The 22,199-nt window shown below is 44.8% G+C and overlaps 1 protein-coding gene across 7 annotated transcripts in view; it reads left to right on the top strand.

The window, feature by feature from the left end:
• The window catches only part of RNF44 (ring finger protein 44), a 45,020-nt gene that overhangs the window by 5,572 nt on the left and 17,249 nt on the right, over nucleotides 1-22,199 (top strand). For 2 of the 7 annotated variants that reach the window (XM_074292187.1, XM_074292188.1), the window contains exons 2-4: nucleotides 18,155-18,328; nucleotides 18,897-19,113; nucleotides 19,414-19,581. In XM_074292187.1, the coding sequence (XP_074148288.1) occupies nucleotides 18,222-18,328; nucleotides 18,897-19,113; nucleotides 19,414-19,581 (492 nt within the window). In that variant the 5' untranslated portion in view covers nucleotides 18,155-18,221. Of the gene's footprint in view, nucleotides 1-4,963; nucleotides 5,120-18,154; nucleotides 18,329-18,896; nucleotides 19,114-19,413; nucleotides 19,582-22,199 lie in introns of those variants that run through there. The other 5 variants (XM_074292191.1, XM_074292186.1, XM_074292192.1 and 2 more) reach the window with 5 other exon arrangements.

Here is a 22,199-nt window from a genome sequence, read left to right as displayed (position 1 = left end):
ATGTTGTTCCTTATTTTGAGCCAAAATCAGCCAAGATAACTTTTTTTTTTCTACTTGTTGTTCCTAATTTTACCTTAGTAGAACAAGATTAATTTCTCTTTTCTAGTGATAGCCCTTCAAATGCTTGAAGGAACTAATCACATCTCCCCTCAGTCTTCCTTTTTCCAAGCTAAATCTCCCCAGATCTCTCAAAAGATGCTCATAAGACATGCTTTCCTAACCTTTCCTTTGAGTACAATCTGAGCTCTCCAGGAGACAATAACTAACATTTATATAGCACTTTTAAGGTTTGGAGAGTATTTTATATTTCTTATCTCCAGGACAACTACTCCTGGTCAGTGTGTGCTGTGTGAATTCTGCCAATTACTTAACTTCTCTGGGCAGCAGCTCCCTTGGTGAGAAAATGAAAAATAAATTGCCTGTGTGAAGGGAGAGGCCCTGGAGGAAAGATGTTTTGTGAGTCCACTGGAGTAGATGCTGCTGGAGAGGTGACCTCCCCCCAATCCCCACCCTGACTGTGAGCAGCCTTTTGGAGGAGAGGATGCTGAGCAGATGTGGTTCAAAAGCAGGAAATCAAGCTTGCTGGTGGCCTCTGCAAGCACCCAGACTTCCTGTCTTTGCACAGAGGTTCACTTGCTGAGGCTAGCTCCTTCCAACAACTTCCCCCTGCACCTTCCTTCCTCTCCCCACCTCCCATGAAAAAAAAAAAATTCATATAGTAATAGGACTATAGTCTCTCTAGAATATCTAGCTCTCCCTGAATACCAGGTAACATTAGGCTTCTCTTTGTATTTAAAATGAGTTATGATGCACTCTGGTAATAAAGTGAGTTCAGATGAGATCCTAGATTGTAGCCAGTGAAACTGGTCTGAGGTCAGAATGGAGGAAGCAAGTACCAAATCATAATTTAGGGATGTTAGAGCTGGCAGAGACTTTAGAACATAGAATGTGGAATGTCAGAGCTGGAAGAAATCTTTGAATACAGTGTAGAATATTAAACTTGGGACGTTTAGCATATGAAAAAGTACCAAAGATACTCCTGGAGCCCTCCAAGTATTTATGAAGCTCTCATGCGGGCACTATGGAGGATCCCGAAGTAGAGGACAGATCCTTTCCCTTCCTTATCTAGACCTACCTCATCTATAAAATAAGTGTTGGTTGGATATTTAAATCCTAGCCTGATGGGTCCCGAATTCCTAATATTGTGAAATGAGAAAATATACTGAATAATCTCCATGGTGTCTCCCACCTGGAGATCTTGCACTCCTAGGTGCTACAAAGGGGAGTTCCTATCACATCTCTCAATCCTATAGGAGTATTTAAGGAGGTAATTGGAGGATGATATCAGGCACATAAAGGTATTTAGGGAGGCAGGAAATGGGTAATATAGCTACAGAATGGACAAGGATGGCCTACTCTTTATATGGAGAATGTTAGAACATACACATTAGAAACATACAAGACGTATGGTAAACTTGGCATGACTACGGGAGAGAATAGAAGAGATTGGGAGGCTCAGTAGGATGGTTTCCCTTTTCCCCTATGCCATACCTATCATCAGGTGGCTATTCCTGGGTGTCTGTCCTCATTAGGACTCAAAGCTTAGCTGTTCAGGTGCTCCCACACAGCATATACTAGTGTGGGAGCAAGCAGTAGTGTTGGCTGTGAGATCAGATCCAGTCATGTGTCCTTTCTCTGAATCCTATCAGTTGAACTGCCTTCCAGTTTCCCCAATCTTTGACTGGAAGGGCCCTTAGAATGCAGAGTCCGGCCCCTCACTTCCAGGGTCCCTGGAGTATAATTTAGAAAGCAGCAAAATCGAGGCTGGTATGTTGGAAGGGGGAAGATTGTGGAAACTTAAATAAGAGTACAGATTTTATGCAGACTAGGCAGAGTTATAGGAAAAAATGGTGATTGAAGCACACATCTGAAATATATACATGTAGAAAGGATATGGAAAGAGGGTCTTGAACCAAAGATGCTGGTCAGTTCATGTCCGAACTCTGACACATCCTGGTTGTGACATCTTGGGCAATGTCAGTTAATCTCTCAGTGCTCTCTAGGCAATTTATTATAAGTCGAAGACTAGAAGATGCTGGATCTGCATTGGTGGAGAGAGTTTGACATGCCTATGAAATTGCCAGGCTAGACTTAGTCCTCGAAGATTTGAAGAAGTAACGGATCAGTAATGTAGGTGGGTCCAGATTCTGTGGAGAAAGCCAGTTTGAATGGGATTTAGAATTTCAGAGGTAGATAGAATAAGAAAAAAACTTCTGATCTTAGAACACAGAAAATGGTCCCTTGGAAGGGACCACAGAACCCAGAACCAGTCAGAATTCCGAGGAGCCTCAGAACATAGAATATCAAAATTGAGAGGGACCTTAGGACATAAAATGTCTAGGACAGGGGATCCTCTATAGTCCAACCCCTCTCTTTTGTCTAGAGAAAAGTTTACCTCAGGGAAGGGAAATGACTTATTCCAAGGTTCTAGCCTTCTAATCCATTATCCCTAAAGTGAGGATGGAGGAGACTGGGCTGGGCCAAGCCGGAGCACTGTTAGGGCCGTTTTCTTTCACCAATTATGGCTTGGGAAGCTAAGAGGAGAGCTGGCAGGTGCAAGGCGGGGGGAGGGGGTGTTCTCTGAAAGCTTCATGGGCCTACATATGCTCTGGGAAGCGGGGGTGAGGCCAAGGCTTCTGGCTACAGGCCCGCTTCACTTCCCAGAGAGAGCCCCTGGACAGGTCAGATGGGCATTAGGATCGCCGGATTCCAGCATGTCTGCCACCCAACTGCTCGGTAACCCTGGGCGAGCCCCCTTCTCCTTGCACTTCGGTTTCTTTTCTTTTTTTTTTTTTTTTTGGTATAAATTAGTGGCTTGGATTAGACAGTCTCTAAGGTATCTTTCACGAGTGACCGCACCAGGTGCACGGAAGCTCCACCCAAAGGGGAAGGCTTCGGGGCCGGAGTCCTGGAGGGGAGGAGCGGAGCGAGCACACTCCTCGTAGCAGAGCTGGACGCAGGGGACCGTTCCCCGCGTCTCGGCCCGGCCATCTGCACACAAAGTTTTTTCGGCTCCTCCTCTTTGCAATTGGGTTCGCCCACTATAAACCCGTGGTAGGGGGAGGAGGGAAAGAAGAGGGTAGATGGGATTGTGACCTAATCCTGGGTACAGCCAATCCTCACTAGGTAGACGTTAACTAATTTGCATCCTGAAGTTCTCATTGGCCGCGTCCCAGGTTCTCTTTCTTAAAGGGGCTCCGCTGTAAACACTAAGCGGTGAAGTAACTCTGGGTTGAGGAGCCTGACGTCATCGCGGTGCAGCGAAGCCCAAAGTGACGTCATCGCTAGAAATGGCCCTTCCAGGCCACTTGGCTTTTGGAGTTTCCACTCCCTGAGGGACAGCACCTGGGTCCTATTGAGATCCGGTGTCTTGCTGGCTAAGAGAAAACCCTGTGGATTCGTTGGTTACATCTCATTTTGGATGAGATCAGTGTAAGATTTATCCTAATTCAAGGTCCTGTGAATCAATTCAGACACATACTGTGACCCTTTAGCAAAGTTCTCTTATGAGTCTGTTTCCTGTGTAAAAGGCGCATAGCTATTGCCCGGCACAGGAGTATTGTGTGGTAAGAACGGTTAAGTCTTAATTTATAGGTTGCTGTAGCTGGAAGGAGCTCTAGAAATTACACGATAGAACCAGTGACTTGACCTTTTTATATCTTGGAGAGCCTCAGAAATCCATAATCCATACTGCTCGTTTTATGCACAAGAATAGATCCCAAATGACTTGCCCAGGTAACAAGTAATCTTTCTGAAGCACTTTCAAGGGCATTGAAGTGGTTCCACAATCAGAGGAGGTGGGTTCATATGACTGTCAAAGGTGTGGGGCAGTCTCCTTCTTTGTAAAAATGAAAGGGTTCACTAGATGCTCTGAGGTTTCCTCCAACTCTATTAAACCAGAGCTGTTGGAATTCGTTCAGTGTCCACTCTTTTAGCCATTGAGGTTATGAAAGAAACTTGTTGGAGGGGGTGCTGCACAATGAGGACCTGAAACAAAAGGATGACACAATTTAGTCTCCCACCCGATGATTTCTCCAGCCCAAAATGGTTGATCTCCTTCCCCTCTCACTTAACCTTTAGGGCAAAACTTTTTTATTGGAATATGTCCTTAAATACAACCAGAAGGTGCTTTAAAATATTTGATGAGTCGAATTAAATCCTAACACTCCACACTGACTTGTGTGACCTTGAGCAATTTATTTCTCTATTTTGATTCTTTTGGCCTTATTTTCCCCATTTTTAAAAATAAGTGAGATTTAATGTTTCCTAAAGGTTCCAGCCTTTTCCAGCTCTCGACCCCAGCTCAAAGAGTACCGAATAATCAGCCCGTCCTAGCTCGCTGGAGGACCGCGGGAAAAAGCAGAAAGAGGGAACAAACTGAGGGACTGGGGGCGGGGTTAAGAATCTCCCCCACCCCAAAATGGCGAGTCCAAGAATCACGTGCTCCAGGGAGGGGAGGGGTCCTGAGTCCTCCCACACACAGTGGGAGGGGCGGAGCAGCAAGGGGATGTCTTAGAGCCTGGCGCGTTCCCGCGTCCGTCCTTCCCTCCCCTCCCCCGCGAGCCCTGGCGCGCGCTCCCGCCGCTGCGCTCGCGGCCCCCGAATGTTGTGAATCAAAATGTTTGGTTCGTTCCATCCCCCCACTGCCGCCGCGGCGGACAGTTCTTAAAGGGCCAGTTACCCCGGAACAGGGATCAGGAGGCGGCGGTGGCGGCGGCCCCGGCTGGGGATCGGCCCGCGGCCCGCTGCCCCCCAGCCCCAGCCCCGGGCTCGCTCGGGGTGGGGGGGAAAGGGGGGCTACGCGGTCGTCGGAGAAAACAAAGAATCGCCGGAAGAAGCCCGGCGGGGGGGCGGGGGTGAGGGGTGAGGGGAGGGCGGTAGACATTGTTCCGCAGGGCGGGGGTTCTTAAAGGGGCCGAGCTGCACCCCCAGCCTCGCTCCGCTCTCGGGCCGGATCCAGCCGTCCAGGCTCGGGAACAAAGGGAAGCGGCCCCGGGGCTGCAGCCGGGAGGCTGAACGGCCGCTTCGCCTCGCCTCGCTTGGCCTCTCCGTTCCCCAGGTGAGTGAGTTCGCCCGCTCCTCCACTTCCACCTACTGCCCAAGTCCTCCAGTCCCTGGAGCTTCAGTCCTCTAGAGCCCTTGCCCTAGGGCTGAAGTGGGCACAGTGGCTTGGCCTTTTAGGGGTTAATTCCAGATGCGCTTTGGGTCGCGGGCGGGGCGGGGGGGGGGGTAAGGCCGGAGAGTCAAAGTTGGTCCCATCTAGGGGGGGAGTGAGGGAAGTAATCCCCACTTTATGCTCTCCCTTCCTCTCTTTCCTCACGAACCTGGCAGAAGAGAGGATGCGGGGAAAGCCAGGATGGCCCTGGCCTCTGGAGCTGGGCACTCAGGGAGTTTTGGAGACGTTCTTCCCCTCCCCCTTGAGTCCCCTCCCCCGTGATCTGTGAGGAAATGTAACCGTCCGGAGCGCAGCCGCCGCCGCCTCCCGCTCCTTTGTTTGTTGCTTTTGTTTGACGCCGAGCACATGGTCTTCGAGCCGCGGCTCTTAAAGCCACAGTTCCTTCTTCCCGGACCCCGATCCCGGGAGCGCCTTTGCCACCCCTCCTCCAAGCCCCGGGGACGCCGAACTCTGCCTGGTCCTTAGCATAAAGGCTTGGGCTCCGGGGGCCTGGGGTGGGTCGGTGAGAAGCACCTCCCCGGGGAAGGCGGTTTGGATTGCTACCCTCCCCCCAATCTGTGTCACTGAAGCCGGGGTACGGCGGTGAAGGTCGTTAATTTCGGAGAAGTAGAAAGCCTGAGTCTGGGCAGAGAAAGTAGGGCCCTCCCAGCGCCCCGACTCCTCGTCCTAGTTTGAACCTGTATGCAATTTCCGACTCGGTAGAAAGAGCATTGGAGGGGGGGAGTCAGGAGAGCTGGGCTCCAGCGCTGGCCCCGCCACTAGCGCGCTGAGTGACCCTAGGCAAGTTCCGTAACTTCCCAGTCCGCGCTCTCCTTGGGAGCGTGGAAATGATTGCACGACCTGCTCCTCTGGGGACAGGCTTGTTGGCGCGCTGAAGGCTGTATAACTAGGCGGTCTTTTCTCCCAGCTCGGACTCGTAGTGCTCGGCAGTCACTGTCACAGCAAAAAACGCACGGGGAGAAATTCCGTGTGAACTAGAAGTGCTGGCTGGGGGTGTGACAGCCCCCGGACCGCCTTTCCGGGCACTCGGATCCCACGCGGATAGTCGGGCCCCGGTCAGAATTGGGCTCGGCTCTGGAGGAGGCTCCTGGGAAGCAGATTTAGATTGAATTAGAAGAACTTTGGGAACGGCCTTCCCTCTTTGGAAGTGCTGCTTTAAAGGCTAGATAACCCCTAGAGGAGGTTGGGGAGGAGAGTTCAGTTCGGATTAAATGCCCCAAAGTTCCTCCAGCTCTGAAATGTTTTGAGTCAATAATTGGGATACATCACTTCCCTTTTCTTGAATCCCCTAAGTATCCGAGGCGGGAGGAATTACAAAAGTCTTCCAGAATTCCAGCCCTGTGGTTTTACCCTTGGGAAAGTTGAGGCCTCGGAAGGGAGGGTCTCTTCTAAGGTCCGGCAAAGTTGGAAGGTCAGCCCCTGTCTGTTCCCAGCCCAGGATTACCTAAGAGCAGGTTAGAAGGTCCATTTAAAAGAGGGAGGAACTGAGGTTTGGGGGGTTTTGAGTGCCCAGGGTTAAATGAGTCAGTGGCAGAAGCTTGCCAGAAACATAGGTGGTTTAGACAGTCAGTGTCAGAAGGTAGCCAGTGATGTCAGCGACCAACCCTTGAGCCGCCTCCCGGTGGAGGAGCTCCATTTTAGGGATTCCTCGATTTAGGGAATAGGTGGCTCCCATAGTTGTTTCAGGGGGCCCAGACTACTGCTCGGTCCTTCAGGAAATTCGGTGGGCAGGGTTGTCTCCTCCTGCTGTGCAGGGAAACACTGCAGGCCCCCATTTGCCTTCTTTTGGGAAGTTACTAGCCCCACTTACCAGATGGGTCATAATGTTACTTAAGCCAATCACTTCCTTTCCAGGGTCATTTCTATTCCGTGAATAGAAAAGTCAGGAGAACAGGGAGCTAGTCTCGGCTACCATTCCTTCCTGTGACTTGGGCCTCCAGTCTTGCACCTATCCCATAAGAAGAGTGCATTTCCTCACCCTTCCCAAGTTTATTGTGAGATCATAGAAAAAGAAAACTGCCTTGTATTCTTGCTATTACTCAAAGAGAGGACCAGGTAGGATCTTCAGGACTACATGGCAAGGTTATAGAGCTGGAGCAGAAAGAGGGCCTCGGGCCGGCTGGCCACCCCTCCCCCCAATTTTACTGATGAAGGAAGAGAAGGCCAGAGAGGATAGTGTCTTGTCCAAGTCCTACATATAGTAAGCATCAGAATTGGGAAGTTAACCCAGGCCCACTGATCTCAGAGCCAGTCAGCCTTTGTCCACTGGTCAGACTTACTTAAGTCTTTCTGTAGCCTTCTAGGATATTTAACCGCTCAATCAGGAGTCCAGAGCTTCCCCCCCCCCTTTCTTTGCACACTTGGTGACTAGCACAGGGTCTGACACATAGTAAGTGCTTAATAAATGCTCAGTGGCTAAACACCTCTTTTTTCTGAACCTTAACCCCCTCTTTTTCTTGATCTTTTTAGACGAGGTAGGGCTCTGAAAGAATAATTAATCTTTCCTCTCCTGATTCTCTTTTTGGCTTTTGGCTTTGGTTCTGGCTTTCTTAAAGACTCTGTCCCATCCCTTTACTTTTAAAGAGAGGGAGGACAGCTTAGGCTCCAAAAGAAGTGGTTTCCTTGGTCCTCAAATGAGACATGTCTGTCTCCCCACTCCAAGCTTTTTTTTTTATAATAGCTTTTTATTTTTCAAAATATGTGCAATGCAAAGATAGTTTTCTACACCCACCCTTGCAAAACTCACTCCAAGCATTTTTGCATCTGTCCCCCATTCTTAGAACACTTCTCTTCTTCCCTGGCTTCCTTTAAATCTCAACTGAAGTTCTGCCTTCTGCAAAGAATCTTTTCCTAGTTCTCTTTAATTTTAGTGCCTTTTCCCTGACACTTCTCCCATTTATCCTATGTGAATATGATTGTTCTTAGTTATTTGTATATTTTTTCCTCCCATTAAATTGTAAGCTCCCTGAAAGAAACTCTTTTGGCTCTTCCTTGTATCCTCAGCATGTAGCACAGTCCTGACACCTAGTAGGCACTCAATAAATGTTTAGTGACTGGCTGATGGACTGATTTCCAATGTCACCAGTGAGGTGACAATGTAGCAAAGAAAGCTCTGGATTTGGTGTCGAAGACCCACCTTTGCCACTGTGACTTTGGACAATCCCCTTACATGATTGGGTTCTCTGTAAAATGAGAGTTGGACTTGCTGGTCTTTGAAGGTCTCTCACCTTTGATCTTTGAGTCAGGGGCAGAGCCAAGCCTCACTTGGGAACCTTATCTGACTCCTAGGCTGAGGCCACAAGGAGAAGTGTGGGAGCAGGAGGAAGAAAAAATGATTGGCTAAAATAGCATTCTCTTATTATCTGTGGATTTCTTTTCTCTCTGCTTTCTTTTCCCTCCCCCAGCTTGGTTGCCATGGGGTGAAGGTTGGTTGAGTTCGAATAAAAAGCAGAGAGGATTTAGAAATAGACATAGTAGTCTGGCTCCCATTCCTGTCACATTTTTTTTACAAAGTGCATACAAAACAGCTACATTGTGAGTTTGGTGGCATAAATGATTATTCCCATTTGATAGATGAGGAAAGTTAAGGTTCAGAAAAACAAGGTATTTAGCCACTGAGCATTTATTAAGCACTTACTATGTGTCAGACCCTGTGCTAGTCACCAAGTGTGCAAAGAAAGGGGGGTGGGTAGCTCTAGTTTCTGATAGTCTCAAAGAGCTCAGAGACAACATACCCCACCACCACAATGTACAAACAAGATAGAGACAGGATAAATTAGAGGTAGTCTGAGAAGGAAGGCACTAAGATGAGGTTTCTTTGTCATTACCATAGAACTAAGAAATAGCAGAGTCAGGACTCCAGTCTCAGGTTTTTTGCCTTCAGGTGGCTTCCTCCACTAAATTTAGTGCAGTCTCCCCATCTTAGAGTCATTTCCCCTTTTGGCCTGCCTGTCCTCAGCCTTATGTTCCCAGGCTCCACCTTTTTGCCCCCAACTCCTAAGCTGCTAATGTAACCATTATGTAATGTAACCTGCTCTACTGACTGGACCCACAACAAATTTATGTTCTCTGATCTCTAGACAACAGCTGCTATGCCACATTATTTTTATTCCCTGATTGACTTTTGTGCTCCCTACAGTAGAAATGCTTGATCTTTTTTTCCTTTTTAAAACCATCTTCACAACCACCAGTTTCAGAAGATTACCTTAGCTTCTCCTTGACAGAAAATCAAAGCCCCTCCTAGATCCCCTACCTCATAATAATAATAATACTGAATATTTATGTAGCACTTACTGTGCTCCAATTGCTAAACTAACACTCTAGTCTCATTTGATCCTCACTACAATCTTGGGAGGTAGGTGCCATTATTAATCCCTATTTTAGAAATTCAGAAAAAGGCAAATAGAGATGCTAAATGACTTACTTTGGTTACATAGCTGGGAAGCATCTGGAGCAGTTGAACTCAAGTCTTCCTGACTCCTGATATTCTCTCCACTGTGCCACCTAGCCACTCCTACAGCCACTTAGATCTGCAACTGCCTCTTCATTTTTTGCTTTAGACTCTGAGAAAGAGTTAACTAGAGACCAATATCCAGTTTCCTATCTAACACTTATATTTTGTGCTCTTCGTTTCAGTCCTTCCAGTTTCTGGGAGCCTGCCCCCTCTCATTTCTTCTCATTGTTATCTTTAATTTCTCCTTATCTCTTGGCTCCCAAAACTGCCAACATCTTCCTTGACCCTGCCATCCTCTCAAACTATCATCATATATAATCTTTTGCTGTCAAATTCTCACAGAAAATGGACACTGTTTGGTGCCTCCACTCCTCACTTTTAACTTCAACTTTTTCAATCTAGTTTGAAAGGCCATTCATTTATTGGATTTAGCCATTCTTAGCCTTCATCCTCCTTGACCTCTCTACAGTATTTAACCTTGTCCATCACCCCTCCTCCTGCCTCCTCCACTCCCTTGGTTTTTGTAATTACCATTCCTTCTAATGGAGCCATTTCTTTTTAGAGTCTGACCAGTTTAAATTCTCTCTCCTTCCTTAACAGTATTAGTTGAATGAATAACTTAACCCAGGCATCTGACAGGATTTTGCCTTTAAGAGTTCACAGTAAGGTAGAATGAGCCCATACTTAGAAATTAGAAGACCTGGACTCAGATTGTCAGAATTGAAGGCACCCCTGTGATCACTGAGCCCCATGAGCCATGTTCAATTAAATTCAATAGTCATTTATTTTAGAGACAAGGCAGCTGAGGCCCATAGAAAAGAAACTTGCATGAGTTTCACAGTTCCTAAGGTACTGGAGCTGGGACAGAAACCTAACTAGGTTTTCTAACTCCCTGAGTCTAGCATGTTTTACACTATTATAAATTCCACTAATTTGTAGGTCTTCAGTTTGGGAGCAAAGATAGCACTTTCAGGAGGAAGATCTCCCTTTGGCAATTGGGATTCATATTCTGTTTGAGGTGAGGTATGGCACCTCATGCTCCTGATCCAAACATGCCATCAACTTGTTTTTAACCAGTGGCTTAGAAAATCATCCCCTTCTGTCTATTCACCTGAACCCAACTCAGTTCAAACTCTCATCACCTCTCACCTGGACTATTACAATAATTGATCTTGATGCCTGCCATTCATTTTCTCTCCTCTTCAATTAATCTTTCACAGAATTGACAGTTTTATTATTGCTAAAGCAGAGATCTGACCGTTTCCTGCTCCCACTCAAGAAACATCACTCATTTCCCCTTCTTACTTATTCCCTTAAACATAAACTCATTCTTCTGGCACTAAAGATCCCAGAACCTATCTTTTCATGTTTATTGCTCATCAATCTTATATACTCTAATCTAGCCAGAATCTCTAGGTCTTTTAAAACCAGGCTTAGTTTATAAGATTTTTCTTGATCTTCCTAGTTTCTCCCCCCATATCTCCCCCATTCCCACAAAAATATTAGCTCATTTGTCTTTGATTCTCAGAAAACATAAGTATTGAGGACAAGAGTTTATGTATCTTTAAGTACCTGTTGATTCTTAATGAATAAAAGACCTGGACCCTTTCTTGGAAGGAAATGCAAAGAGGGAATAACCCTTGGAAAGAGAACCATCTTGAGATTTGGGAGATATGGGTTTAGTTCTCCCATGAGATTAGCAGGAGATTATTAGGTGACTCCTAAAGCCTCTTACAACTGTGACGATCAACTCCACCATCCATATATAAACATACCCAGTGAGGACGTTCTGTCTTAGGCCTTAAAGAGCAGTAGCTTCCCAGACATTTTCTGGGATCTCATAAAACGTCTATTAACTCAGTGGCCATCTTTTGTCCATTTTCAGTCTAATCACCTTTTCCATTTAGGACAGGCAAGTATCTCCCAAGTCAGCCTTCTATCAGTTTAGGTTTATGGGCCCTGGAGGTTTCCTCAAACATGTATTAACTGCCCTCCTGGGCCACCCTGACAACTCCTCTTGTGCAGGAGCCTAAGACTTCCATTGTTGGACACATTTCAGATGACTCAAGGCTTCCCTATGCTACCTTTTCTCCCTCCCTCATTTTGCCAAAGTTGACTTGAAACCTAGTGTGAAGCCATTTGTATTTCTAACCCAGGGCACTTGTGTTGTTGAGAGAAGAGAGGGAATAGAAGAATGAAGTGTATGCCCAAACTCTGATTTTTACCACTGCCACCCAAAGCAAAGCAAAATGGTCATTAGTTTGTCTTAAACATCTTCCCAAAATCATGAAAAGAACAATTTATCAAAATCTGACTCTCACCTCTAGGCTTTAGGCTCCTTCATCTGCAAAGTGTGGGCCTTGTTCTAGATTAGAGATAGACCTGCACTTGAACTAGATTAATTGGGAAATATTTTACAAAGTTAAGAAAATAGACAATACTGCATTTTAAAACTAAGTCATATGAAGTCATGTATGATTGGGAAATATTTAACGGTTTAAAAAAACATAATACTGCATTTAAAAACTTTGCATTTTAAAACTAAGTCATATAAAGTCATGTATGATTGGGAAATATTTAACAAAGTTCAAAAAAACCAGATAATACTGCATTTAAAAACTGTCATATTTAAAAAATAGACAATACTGCATTTTAAAACTAAGTCATATGAAGTCATGTATGATTGGGAAATATTTAACAAAGTTAAAAAAACAGATAATACTGCATTTAAAAACTGTCATATTTAAAAAATAGACAATACTGCATTTTAAAACTAAGTCATATGAAGTCATGTATGATTGGGAAATATTTAACAAAGTTAAAAAAAACAGATAATACTGCATTTAAAAACTGTCATATTTAAAAAATAGACAATACTGCATTTTAAAACTAAGTCATATGAAGTCAACAGGGACCCTAATGTATAAATGACTGGTCCTTTTCGAATTGAATTTGACATTACTGCTCTAGAACAAGGAGAGACAACTACCGTACCTTATAAGTCAGCCTTACAGCTCTGGAAACAGGCCTAGGAAACTATTATTCTTTAAGGCCTAAGGCTCAGGTAGACTTTTCCCACCTCATTGAGGAGGAAGAGGAGAGGTCCTTCCTCTTTCCTCCTTACCTTAGACCTTAGAGGGTGTGTGTGTGTGTGTGTGTGTGTGTGTGTGTGTGTGTGTGCGTGTGTTGGGGATGACTGTGGATCCTTTATGGCTCCATTATGTTGTATTATATTTTACTTTGTAAAGTTTTCATCTAGTTTTGCTATGTCTCTGGTACATATGATCTCTAAGTATCTTTCAGCCTTCAAATCCTTAGATTCACTGTCCTAGAGTTGGATTAACTGGCTTCCATCCCATGTCCTTAAAGCTTTTACCATCCTAATCTTTGGATCTTTCCCCATTCCCATTATATTCAGACCCTGATCCATCACCCATCTAGCCTGAATGCCAGCTGGCCCTTAAGTAAAGCTATCCCATCCATCATGGATCTCTGTGACCGGAAGGGAAGTATCGCTGTTCATCCCTGCTCTGCTTCTCTGAACTCAGCAGTCTCTTCCATTCATTCATAGTGTCGACAGTGCTCCATATGTTAGCATTTTAAGGTTTACAAAGTGCTTTTTTTCCCAGAGACCCTTTGGAAGTTAGGTCATTCAAGGATTATTAGTCCCATCTTACAAGTTAGCCAAAGTAAAGCAAGAAGTATAAAATCTGGGACTCAGACTCAAGTCTCCTGACTCTTAAGTCTAAGGCACAAAACTCAGAAATGTCAGGGCTCAGAGAGACCATCCAGTAATCTGTTCGAGGAGAAAATAGGCTTATTAAAAAAGCAACTTATAAATCAGGGTCATGTAGTGCCAAGACTGAGCTAGAACTTAACCCTGGGCCTTTGATTGCTATTATCTCCTTCCTACCCTCCCATTCAGCTCTGTCATGCAGACTTCTGGGAAGACAGGTAGGTGAATTCTCTGCACCTTCATTTGGATAGAGCCTTCCTGGCTTTCCCACAGCACACCCAAGTCTAGAGCAGACCTTCTGCAGGGACAATATGTAGCACTAGGACAGAACTGGTCATTGAACCACCTATCCAAGAGCTCATTAAACCCTCCCTGCCTGCCCTTCAGTATGCAGGGAAATTTTGGGGTAGTAACTTGCCTAGGGTGATACAGCAAGGGAGGGAAAGAGCTAAGATTCAAATCTGAGTCATCCACTTCCCAACCTAGGGCTTGCTGGTGGACTTGCAGGCCCATTAATTTGAAGAGGCCCTTATTCCTGCATAAGGGTTTTACTGTTCACCAAGCCCTTTGCTCTAGGAATAACAGGGCCACTCCCCCCAGCTGGCAATGTCTCCAGTTCCCTACACTCTTTGCCATCCCATAGCCCTGTCCCCATTTGATGAAGTAAGAGACTGATGTCTAAAAGAATAGTCTGGGCTTTTAGAATCATAGAATGTCAGAATTGGAAGGACCCCCCTTTTACAATGAAGGAATCTTAACAAGGAGATAGTGAAATCTAGATGGAAATGGGCCTATATGTAGCATGGAATTGAGACCCTCACCAGTTGGGGAGGAAAGTTCCAGAGATGAAAATCCCCCAGTTTCATTTTGGGTTAGCCAGGATATATCTAAGATAGGACTTGAACATCTCAGGCAATCCCTCTACAATTTCACCATAGTGTGGATTCCATTAAAATGACTAAATTTTTAAACCATGAATTTAGCAACACTTATAAGCAAAGCCACCATGTGCCAAGAAGGTATAAAGTATTTATGCTGGAGTTAAAAGGAAAAGTGGAGTTGATCCTGCTCTGAGCTACTGCTAGTGACAAACAACACATACAAAAACAAATAAATTAGAAATAGGGACTAAAAAGAACTATTCTGATGAGGTAGGGAGTCTTATTTATTTATTTATTTTTGCTGTTGTTTAGTTTTAGGGGGTTTTGTTGGTTTTGTTAGGTTATACATGTGCATTCATTTTTTACAAATTTCCATGAGTTATGTTAGCAGAGAAAAATCAGAACAAAAGGGAAAAACCATGAGAAAAAAAGAAAGAAAAAAAAAAAGTGAAAATAGTAAGTGTTGATCCACATTCAGGTCTCTGTAGTTCTTTCTCTGGATGCAGATGGCATTTTCCATCTAAAGTTTATTGGAATTGCCTTGGAGCACTGAATTGCTGAGAAGAATCAAGTCTATCATAATTGATTATTATACAATCTTATTGTTGTGTTCAATGTTTTCCTAATTCTGCCTGTTTCACTTAGCATCTGTTCATCATTTTTTATAGAAAAACTAATATTCTATTACTTTCATATGCCATAACTTGTTCAGCCATTCCCTAATTGATGGGCATCCATTCATGGACAGCCACCACAAAAAGGGCTGCCACAAACATTTTTGCATATGTGGGTCCTTTTCTTTCTTTTATGATTTCTTTGAGATAGACTCAGTAGTTCCAGTGCCGGATCAAAGGGCTGCACAGTTTGATAGTCCTTTGGGCATAGTTACAAAATTGTTCTCCAGAATGGTTGGATCAGTTCACTACTCCACCAACAATACACTAGTGTCCTCCGTCTTTCCACATCCCTTCCAATATTTATCATTATCTTTTCCTGTAATCTTAGCCAAAATGATAGGTGAGATGGTACCTCAGGGTTGTTTTACATTTCTGTAATCAATACTGATTTAGAGAATTTTTTCATAGGATTAGAAATGGTTTCAATTTCTTAATATGAAAATTGTTCATATCCTTTGACCAATGACTAGAGAATGACATCTTATACATTTGATTCAGTTCCTCTATACTAGAAATGAGCACTTTATCAGAAACACTGGCTGTAAAAATTGCTTCCTAGAAGTTTTTGGCTTCCCTTCTAATCTTGGCTATGTTGGTTTTGTGCAAAATTTTTTTTAAGGTAATCAAAATTGTATTTCATAATGTTTTCTTATTTCTTGTTTGGTTGTAAATTCCTCCCTTCTCCAAAGATCCGATAAGTAAACTATCCCTTGCTCTAATTTGCTTATGCTTATACACCATTTATACTTAAATCATATATTTATGTTGACCATATTTTGGTATGGAATAAATGAGATGTAGATCTGTGCCTAATTTCTGACATACTATTTGCCGGTTTTCTAAGCAATTTTTGTCAAATGGTAAGTTCTTAGCTTAGAATCTGGAGTCTTTGATTTTTATCAAACTGTAGATTATTATAGCTATTGATTATTGTGTATTATATGTCTAACCGATTTCATAGATCTGGTACTGCTAGGCCACCATTCTTTGCAGTTTTTTTCTTTAATTTCCTTGATATTCTTGACCTTTTTGGGGGGCATATGATTTTTAAAAATTCTATAAAATAATTTTTTGGCAGTTTCATATGGAACTGAATAAGTAGGTTGATTTAGGTAGAATTGTCATTTTTATTATAACTCAGCTTGTCCATGAGCAATTGATGTTTTTCCAATTGTTTGTGTGAAAAGTGTTTTGTAGTTGTATTTGTTTCTTTTCTGGGTTTGTTTTGGTAGGTAGATTCCCAAATATTTTCACCAAAGGTTTTATTTTTTTGGATGGCCTGCACCATTGCCATACACAAATACGTAGACACACAACTCTTCCCACCATATGCAGTTAATTATTTTTTTAATCAATTTTTTTCCCAATTAACAAAAATCTGTTTGCTCCATCCCCATACAAAACAAAAACCTGGTAACAACCATGCATAGTTAATTAAAATAAATCCTTGCATTGACCATATGCTCAAAAATGTCTCCTGAATCTTGAATCCATTTACCCCTCAGTTAAGAGGAGGTAGATATCAAGCTTCTGAAATCATGGTTGGTCACTCGACAGTTAATTTAAATGGAATTTCTCTTTCTATCGCTTACTGGACTTTGTTGGTGGGAGCCTTTTTCGAGCTCCTTCTGTGTGATCTTTCTAATGTGTGAACTTGTACAAATCTTCCCCTATCCCAAGTGGAACGCTCAGATGACTGTTAAGAGGACTGGCTTTGAATCCGAGCTGTTCTAATTAAGATGAAATTCATGATTTTAGAAGGGTCACTCCCTACTCTGGATCTTTATTTCCCCCTTTTGAAAAAGAAGTCTGGACTAGATCCCAGCTTCTTCTTCTTCTTCTTTTTTTTTTTTTTAAATTAATTTTTATAATTATAACATTTTCTTTGACAGTACATATGCATAGGTAAATTTTTTTTTTTTACAACATTATCCCTTGTACTCCCTTCTGTTCTGAGTTTCCCCCCTCCTTCCCTCCACCTCCTCCCCTAGATGGCAGGCATTCCCATACATATGCGTAGAACCGAATTTTGTTGTTGTTGTTGTTGTTGCAAAGGAAGGATTGTATTCACAAGGTAAAAATAATCTGGGAAGAGAAACAAAACAAAACAAAACAAAAAAACAAACAAACAAACAAAAAAACAATGCTCACAGTTTACACTCATTTCCCAGTGTTCCTTTTCTGGATGTAGCTGATTCTGTCCATCATTGATCAATTGGAATTGGATTAGCTCTTCTCTATGTTGAAGATATCCACTTCCATCAGAATACATCCTCATACAGTATCATTGTTGAAGTGTATAATGATCTCCTGCTTCTGCTCATTTCACTCAGCATCAGTTGATTTAAGTCTCTCCAAACCTCTCTGTATTTCTCCTGTTGGTCATTTCTTACAGAACAATAATATTCCATAACATTCGTATACCATAATTTACCCAACCGTTCTCCAATTGATGGACATCCATTCATCTTCCAGTTTCTAGCCACTATGAAAAGGGCTGCCACAAACATTTTGCACATACAGGTCCCTTTCTCATCTTTAGTATTTCCTTGGGATTTAAAGATCCCAGCTTCTTAAACTGTGAGTTGTGACCCACTATGGGACCTCATTGTAAGTGAATGTGGGGCTTGTGAAATTATGATGTTTTATCAGTTAATATTGGTTTATATATCTATTTTATATATTTATTCATTCAGGGTCATGAAAAATGTCTCAGGTGAAAAGGGGCCATGAGTGGAAAAAATTTAAGAAGCTCAGCTCTAAAGCACCTTATGAATTACAGGGACCCAGTGAATGTTCTGCAGACAGTGAAGTAGGACCCAAGGGTTCCTCTGGCTAAGCTCCCTATGGAAAGATGAGAATGGCACCCATTTCTGTACTGCCTTATGGTTTCCAAAATGTTTTCTTCTTCTTGGTTTTATGCATTGTGCCCTGTAAGTGTCTTCTCCCATCTTCAAAGAAGGAAACAAAGGTGCAGAGAGGCAAGGAGTTACCCAAAATCACAGTTAAGACAGTCCTACAGCAAGGATTTGAAACGAGACCTCCTGATTCCAGCCCTCCTTGCCAGTTCTAAGATTCCTAAGCCAGAAGTGTGCCAGGAAGACCCTGGGGTGGCTGAGGCCAGGCCGGCCTTCACTTCTTTCCCCTTCTTTCCTTGGTTCCTTCCTGCAGGTCTGGCCTTTCCTTCTGCTGCACTACTGAGGTCCAGCTCTTTCCCCCCACCTTCCCGACGTCACCAATGCGACCATGGGAACTGGTAGTGAATAGGCGGCCACCCTCAGCCCCCTTCAACCAGCGCCGATTCGCCGGGGGACCTTGCAGTGCCCCAGCACATCTCAGGAGAAGGTAAGAGCCCTGATCCTTCTCATCATAGGAAGAAAGGGAGACCATCCCACTCCATGTCTCTAGCACTGGTGATCCAGAGGGGACCCAGGGTAGTGGTCAGACCATTGAAATTGGGGGATCCTGGCTCTTCTGCTTCTGTGACCCTGGACAAGCCTTGATGGACCAGCCCACGATGACCTCTGAAGCACCTGCTCTAAATCCTATGAAGTAGAAGGCAGGATGCTGGGTTTTGTTCCCAGTTCTGCCCTTGACTCACTTTGTGAGAAATCTCTGGGTTTACTTTCTCTCACAAATGAATCTGCAAATTTTCCTTTAGCTCTAAATCCTGTGAATCTATAATGTCCCCCCAGCGGGGTTAGGGACCTCAGTGGTCCCTCTTGTCCCAAGTTTGCTGAGATTACAAAAGGTGCCACCCTCACACTCCCCACAGGAGAGGGCCTTAGGAGTCTAAGGGAAGAACAAAAGCAGTCTCCCAGCTGGCCTCAGACACTCACTGCCACCCCCCTGTCCCGAGCATCCCCCCTGGAGATGAGGTGGTCCTAGCCGGGGCCTCATCTCTGTGGTGCAGCCCCCCTGCCCGGCGCCAGTGGGGACGACGTGATCGCCCTTTGCCCAGCTTCTTCACCCAGGATGAAAGCTTCCTGTCGACGGCATTCCCCCCCCAGCTGCAGCCTCAGCACCTCCTTATAGAGGAGCCTCGCGCCTTTGCCCTTGCCAGCACATCACCCCGAATGCTCCATCCGGCTGCCCAGCAGACCCCATTCATGGTTGATCTCCACGACCAGGTAGGCCGTAACAAGTGGTGGAGCGGAGGGTATCCATTATCCCCACCTCATCCCCTAAGAGGGCGGCAGACCATCTCTGACCTCAGACCTTGGCAATTCCAGGGATTGCTGTCCAGGAGAAAGGAGAGGTTAACAATGTGGTGGAGGAGCCCTGAACCAGGAGTCAGGGACCTGTGTTCAGCTTCTTTCTACCTATGGGACGGGTCACTGAAATCTGCCCGGGCTCAGGGTCCTCAGCTGTAAAGTGAAGCGGCCAGCTTGGAGAAGCATATCCTGAGGTGTCTCATCTTCTTTTCTCAGGTGCACCAGGGGGCTCTCCCTCTGTCCTACACAGTCACCACAGTAACAACCCAAGGCTTCCCCCTCCATACGGGCCAGCATATCCCTGGGTGCAACACGCAGCAGCTCCCAGCATGCTCCGTGATGTTCAGCGGGCAGCACTACCCCCTCTGCTGCCTCCCACCCCCAGTGAGTGAACCTAAAAATGATTCCACCCCGAGGGCCCCAGATGGGATTGGGGGTGGGTGCCCAGGCTCTCCGTGTAAGTCTGACTGGTGTTTACAGGTGATCTCTGCTCTAGGGCCAGGCCTTTGCACCAGGATTCTCAGAACTTCCTTGGGGGAATAAGGAGTTGGAGGCAGGGAAGAGAGAGCTGAACTGTACAGTTAGCAGCATTGTTCTTTAAGGAAAAGAGGCTCAATCTGGAGTCAGAGCCCAAGTTAAACTCTTTACTCTGGAAACTTAGTAGCTGAAAGAGGTTGGGTAAGACAGTTTCTCCATTTTACCAAAGTGGAAATTAAGGTACAGAAAATAACTTTACTACTTCCCTCAAGGTGTGATTGGGAAGGTGCTTTTTGTAGCCCCCAATCTTCTAATGGAACCTATTACCTTGGCCAGAGTCTGGGGAAGGAGCAGGAGGTGGAGCTAGAAGCTATCGGGACTTCACTGTCAGAGGCTGCCACTCATTCTCAACCTCTCCTCGTCTCTCCCTCTTCCCTCTACCCGGGATCTCAAAGCTTTAGTGGTTCATTGCAGCAGTACTCTGCTCCTAGCAAGGTTGGCAGCACCTGGTAAAGGACATGGGGTTCCCTGAGCGCTGTCCCCTCTACCATGTTCAGGGCAGAAATGGCAGCCTGGAAGGGTTTCTGGTAGACTTCCCCAGAGATCTCTCCTTGGGCACTGCTCTTCTGCTTACTCTTAGATCAGTGACTAGGAGGACAGCATCGTTGTCTGCTTAAAGATTTACAGAGGAGACAGAGTTGAGGAGCTGGCTAACATACTGGATGACATTTAATAGGGACTTAGTCTCACATAGGTTAGAAAACCTCCTATGCGAGCACGAATTGGGGGAAGGGCGTCTCAATGGTAGTTGGGGGGGGGCAGAGGAGAATTTGGGGAGTTTTCATTGGCTATCAGCTCAAAGCTAATGAGATCTTGCATTAAGAGGAGGAAGGCATCCTAAATGAGGTGAGAAACCTCTTGTCCTCTGCCAGGATCAGACCAATTTGCAGTGTTGTGTTCAGTCTGAGACACCACATTTTAGGAAGAACCTTGACAGAATGTGGCCCAAATGTATCAAGATCAGCCAGGGAAGGGAAGCTGGGATAATATGCCATATGAGGATTAATAGAAGGAACAAAACATCTACCCTGGAGAAGAGAAGGTTAGAGAGACCATGATCCTGGCCCTCATGTGGAAGAGGGAATTTCTCTGTCCCTTGGAATTTCAGACTCTTGAGGGGGACTGAAAGCAGTGGGTACAAAATTGTAGGTGGAGACTTTGTCTCAATTTAAGGAAAAGATTCCAGAGAATCAGAATTATCCAAAAGTAGAATCTGCTATCCAGTTAATCAGCAAACTGTGATTAAGCACCTACTGTGCACTAGTCACTATGCAAGGGCACTGGGAATACAGCATTCTGCTGGGACTAATGTTCATGGGAAGAGGGAGGGGTATATGGGATACATACAAAGTAGATACAAGGTAACCTTAGAGAAGATACTAGCAGCTGAGACCACCAGCAAAGATCTCCTGCCAAAGGTAGCATCTGAACTAAGTCTAGAATGGCAGCCAATTCAGTGGCTCCAGAACCTTCCAGCAAAGTGGAACTGCAAATAGTGCCACAGGCAGGTCCTGAATGTGAGAAGCAGTTGGCCTGTTGTTGGGGTTGGCCTTTGTCAGGATATGATAGAGGGGAGAATCAAGAGTTAAGGTGAAAAGTGAAAGGGAGTCAAGTTGTAAAGAGCTTTAAAGGTGCTGATACTTCTTCCTGGAGATAACCTGGGAGCTGCGGGAGCCCCCTGAGCAGTCGGGCTCAAACTGTCACCTTATGGTCATCTTCATGAAGATCACCTTGGTTGCTGTGGGAAGAAGGGCTTAAAAATGGGAGGAGAGACTTGAAAGTAGGAAGGAAATGAGATGAAAATGTAATGGTCCATTTGAGGGGGTGATGAGGGAGGCTACATTTGGGTGATGGCTGTGTCTGTTGGAGACAAGGGAACACGTATAAGAGATTGTTCTCATCCAAAATGTCCAATGGACAAGTCATGATTCAGGGTTGCAGTTCAGAAGAAGGGTTAGAACTAAAAAAAGTAGATCTGGGAATTGACTGCATAGATGACCACTGTTGAACTCGTGAATGCTGAAGAGATCACCAGGCAGTAGAATGTAAAGAGGACAGGGCCTCCGAGAGCACCTTGGAGGATCTTCCCTGCCATTGGTGTGACAAGAGGAAGCAAAGAAGGCTGAGAGAGCAGGCAGACAAGTTAAAGAGAGAGTGGGCAACAGTGTCAAAGGCTGCAGAGATGTCAAGGAGGATGAGGATTGAGAAGAGGTCATTGGATTTGGTGTTTATGAGATCCTTGGTAACTTTGGACAGAGCAGTTTGAGACAAGTGAGGGTGGAGGCCAGATTGCAGAGGAAAGATGAGAGCACCATGTGGAAAAAATGGCTTTTGTCCCAAGCCCAAATGGGAAGAGAAAGCAGACCATCCTGTGGGTCTAACATTATTTGTTTGATAAATTAGTAGTTAAAGCAGGAGTTCCCAGATTCACATGGTGCCTTTTTTACCTTTTATGTGACTCTTCT

The sequence above is a fragment of the Sminthopsis crassicaudata genome, chromosome 2 (genome assembly GCF_048593235.1).
Source record: "Sminthopsis crassicaudata isolate SCR6 chromosome 2, ASM4859323v1, whole genome shotgun sequence".
NCBI lineage: Eukaryota > Metazoa > Chordata > Mammalia > Dasyuromorphia > Dasyuridae > Sminthopsis > Sminthopsis crassicaudata.
The sequence above is the reverse complement of the archived record's forward strand: the minus strand, read 5'-3'. Positions and strand labels throughout refer to the sequence as shown.